General features: G+C 37.4%; 1 protein-coding gene across 1 annotated transcript in view; it reads left to right on the plus strand.

Moving 5' to 3' along the window:
* The window catches only part of LOC105532557 (protein ZNF738-like), a gene marked incomplete at its 3' end in the record, with an annotated part of 32975 nt that extends 29469 nt beyond the window's left edge, over positions 1-3506 (plus strand). Inside the window, exons 3-4 of the mRNA XM_011970724.1 lie at positions 2802-2928; positions 3411-3506. Coding sequence (XP_011826114.1) covers positions 2802-2928; positions 3411-3506 — 223 coding nt within the window. The remainder of the gene's footprint in view (positions 1-2801; positions 2929-3410) is intronic.
* Positions 3507-4438: the final 932 nt, after the last annotated feature.

A 4438-nucleotide genomic window follows, 5' to 3' on the forward strand; every position in this document is an offset into this window, starting at 1 on the left:
GGGGGGGTTTCACCATGTTGGCCAGGCTGGTCTCAAACTCGTGACCTCAGGTGATCGGCCTGCCTCGGCCTCCCAAAGTGCTGGGGTTACAGGTATGAGCCACCACACCCAACCCCTTCTTCCTCTTCTTAAAATACCCACAAATGTGTGGATGACACCTACTGCTACTGCACCCACCTAGGAACTAAATTTGCAGCTCCAAATTCTGAATCAGGGACTTAAGATTTGGGAAAAAAGAAAACCTTTTATTTGAGAAATGCAAATTCTTTTAGTTACAAGGTTCAGATACATTAAAATAATACCACAATTATGTATTTCTCTGTTCTTTGAGCTATGAATTTATCTCTTGAAACTGCTTGCTATTGCCACAAGTAGCTATAAATTTAAATTAATAATGACACACTGGATCCTGTAACCCACACCCTATAGCTTAACAATGTATATCCAATCGATAATCAATGTTTTTTTTTTGTAAACAAATGAGAGTTTCTGACAGGCAACTTTGTATCAGCCCACTCTCTGTCCCTCTCTTTTTGCCTTTACAAATCCACTTGTAACTGCGCTAATCAAAGTGTAGATTCCTGGCAACTTGAATCTTTGATCCCTGGTTACAATTCCCAATCTTGGCCCAAATAAATTCTCTACTTATATTCATGTAGCTTCAGCTTTTTCCTTTCAAGTAGATGTATTATTTAGAATGTGCTAGAGCAGCCCCTATGAGGCAATCTCTCCTTTGGTTGTACTCTACTTGCTGTAACACCCAAGAATGCAGAAGCAGGCTGATCCCACCTAGAATCTGTAAGGTCTGGCCTCTACCTGGAATTTACAAGACAGGGCCAGACTCTGGATTGAGAATGTATAGGAAACCAACAGGAGGCATTTTCTGCATTGTGAGATGTCAACATAGACGTCTTAAAGCTTCCCTTTGAGAGTGTTGCTCTTAAAACTTTTCAGATCGTGTTCAGTGACTTGCTACAGTTATGTGAGAGGGTCCAGGTGTAAATAGAATCTGATGACAGATTCTGTAAGAGTAAACAAGCATCTTAGGGGTGAGAGATGAAGGCCACAAAGTATTGAGAGTCATGATCACAATTATACCTACCCATAAAATGTAATACTGGAGTAGAGTATTTTTGTCTTTCCTTTTGCCCAAGAGCTAGCTAATCAGGACCCGTAATCTGGAGCTCCACTGCGGCAGTTCGATTTTCTATTTAGAATCAGCCTGAGTCTCTCCTGCCTGCCTTATCCTTGGGCCATCAGCCCAGGGTCACTGGGAACTCTCTTACAATCACCTAGGCATCTTTGAGATATTTGAGGATGTCCAGAGCAGAATTGTGTCAGGTTGACAAGAGTGGTTAATTGTGCCTCTGTCTCAGTGTAAGAGAAATGAGTCATCCTGTGTTTGCTCCTCCCCTCATACAAGAGATGTCTTTGGTTGGTATCTAGTTGAGAGTTTTCCAGTTTCCTGGTAGTTGGGTAAAAAACAAGGAGGAGGTCTGGAGACTCAAGCAGATAAACTAATTGCTGCCATTTCATATGGCCATTAGAAAAATAGATAAAGCAGTCATGGTCCCTACCATCTAGGAACAGTTAGTCTAGACTAGCAAGTGAATACATGGTTGAATTAAGCATCATATGGTTGGCAAAGTGAATAGATGTGTGGAAAAACGTGTGGGCTTTATTTGGGCCACTTTCTTTATATTGTTGTGACTTCTGAGGTCATCATTTGAATGAATGTTTATGGACCCAAGAGTTTTAAATATTTTTATTTCTTTTACTTTGCTAAGAATGCGTATTTATCTTAAAATTACCCTAGAAAACCCTAGGAGATTTGTTTAAATGGCTAATTAGTATATTTATACAGTTGATGGGGTGAGCAGAGTAATATATAGGGTTTACTCCCAGCTCCAGTTCTGTTCAGATTCACCCTTTTTGGAGGCCTTATTTAGGTCTGGCCCCACCCTGGAGTCTTGCCTCACAGAACTGATAAGAAGAGAACAGAGCTTTGGCTGGTGCCTTTCTAGAGTGGGTGCTAACAATTTCCGAATTCCACAAGGAGATAAATGGGAAAAAAAAGTATGCATTTTAGAGTCCTAATTTTTAAAATTTTTTATTAAACCAGTGCTTGCAGAGACATTCCATTTAGCAACATGTTTTCTATTCCTGCGGATCCAGTAGTTTCCCACAAGTCACAAAACAGTAAATATAAACACAATGAAAACTTCTCTAAACCATGTTAAACTGTTCTTATCCGTAGCCCTCTCATCTGTCTGTATTTAGCATACTTTTTTTATTCTATACATTTTTTTATTTTTTGAGACAGAGTCTCACTCTGTTGCCAGACTGGAGTGCAGTGGAGTGATCTCAGCTCACTGCAACCTCTGCCTCCCGGGTTCAAGCAATTCTCCTGCCTCAGCCTCCCGAATAGCTGGGATTACAGGCATGCGCCACTGCACCCTGCTAATTTTGTATTTTTAGTAGAGACGGGGTTTCTCCATGTTGATCAGGCTGGTCTTGAACTCCCAATTTCTGGTGATCTGCCTCTGCCTCCTAAAGTGCTGGGATTACAGGCGTGAGCCACCATGCTCGGCCTAATTTTTATATTTTCAGTAGAGACGGAGTTTCACCATGTTGGCCAGGATGGTCTCGATTTCTTGACCTCGTGATTTGCCCACCTTGCCATCCCAAAGTGCTGGGATTACAGGCATGAACCACCATACCCGGCTATCCTATACATTTAAAAAAAATTCAGTGACAGCTCATGGCCACTTGGTAAGTGTGTGTGTGTTTGTGTTTTTCAGGAACCATTGACATTTAAAGATGTGGCCATAGAATTCTCTCTGGAGGAGTGGCAATGCCTGGATACTGCACAGCGGGATTTATATAGGAATGTGTTGTTAGAGAACTACAGAAACCTGGTCTTTTTGGGTGAGGATAACTTCAATACACAATTCCTAAAATACCCTTAAAGTTTTATTTCTCTATTTTTGTAGACTGTTTTCTGGTAATTTATGCTTTGCATAAATGAGTTTCAGATCTCTGTTTTCAAGAAAATCTTTGAGATTTGTGTAGAAAATAATTCCTTCAAGATGTTTCATTTTGACCTGAGCTTTTCACATTAGTGAGCTAATCTGTATTTTTCACTCTAGATTAGTGATAATTCCAGAAATTTAGTGGCATGCAATATTGTTGTCCATGCCTTTAAATCTAATTTCTGACACCAATTTTTGATTCAATAGTACCAGATAGTAAAATTTAAAACCTACACATTTAAAATATTTTCTAAATATTTAGAAATTTATGTTATAAATTAGTATTTATTCTATTACATCCTCTTTACTGAGCACCTTACTGGATTGGTAATTGGAGAATATGATTAAGATTCATGTTATTTATTTTTAATAAAACAGGTATTGCTGTCTCTAAGCCATATCTGATCACCTGTCTGGAGCAAAAAAAAGAGCCCTGGAGTATAAAAAGACATGAGATGGTAGCCAGGCCCCCAGGTAGGTGAGAGTGAAAGTGGATACAACAGATGACAAAGATTAAAGGTCAAAGGTCAAAGAAAAAGCCAGTCCTTAACATGTGATTTGGGTAGCTGTATTCCAAAGGAAATACTTTCTGGAAACCTGAGTGTTTTTTTTTTTCTTTTGCTCTTACATAGGGGTGTCTTCTGTCTTATGCTTTTAAATTCTCTAAGGATTCTGCTTTCCCTTCAGTGATCTTCCTTCAAGTTCACAGTGAGAGCCAAAATTCTTTTCATGGCATATAAGAGACTGCACAATCTGACTCTTTTGTTTTGGGGGACACATATATCTGCATAATTTTGAAAACCTCTATGTTAAACTGTTTCTTAAGTTTATTTTTTGCATCATATCTGAAATGTGTGAGTAGTGGTTTCTGTTCCATTGGGTTTTTAAAAATTTATTTGTTCATTTTTCTGCACATTCCATTCTGTTTTTATTACTATAGTCTTGAAATATAGTTTGAAATTGTAAACTATGATGTTCTTCTGCTTTTTTCTTTTTTTCACAAAATTGCTTTGGCTCTTCAAAGCTTATTGTAGTTTCATGTAAATTTTAGAATTATATTTTTCATTACTGTAAAAATAATGCCACTGGACTTTCAATAGGGAGTTTATTGAATCTATAGATCACTTTGGAAAACATGGCACTTTACCAATATTTACTGCTTCAATCCATATTCATAAAATATTTTAAAATTTATTTGTGTCTTTAATATCTTTCATTGTAAATTTTATTTACCTCCTTGGTTTAATTTGTTCTCAAGAATATATTATTTTAATGCTATTATAAATAGCATTGTTTTCTTCCTCTGTTTTATCAGATAGTTTGTTTTGAGTGGATGGAACCATAATTTATACTTGTATGTTAATTTTATATTTTGGTAATTTACTAAGTATATTTATCAGTTTTGA

This window comes from Mandrillus leucophaeus, unplaced genomic scaffold, assembly GCF_000951045.1.
Source record: "Mandrillus leucophaeus isolate KB7577 unplaced genomic scaffold, Mleu.le_1.0 Scaffold969, whole genome shotgun sequence".
Taxonomy (NCBI): Eukaryota; Metazoa; Chordata; class Mammalia; order Primates; family Cercopithecidae; genus Mandrillus; species Mandrillus leucophaeus.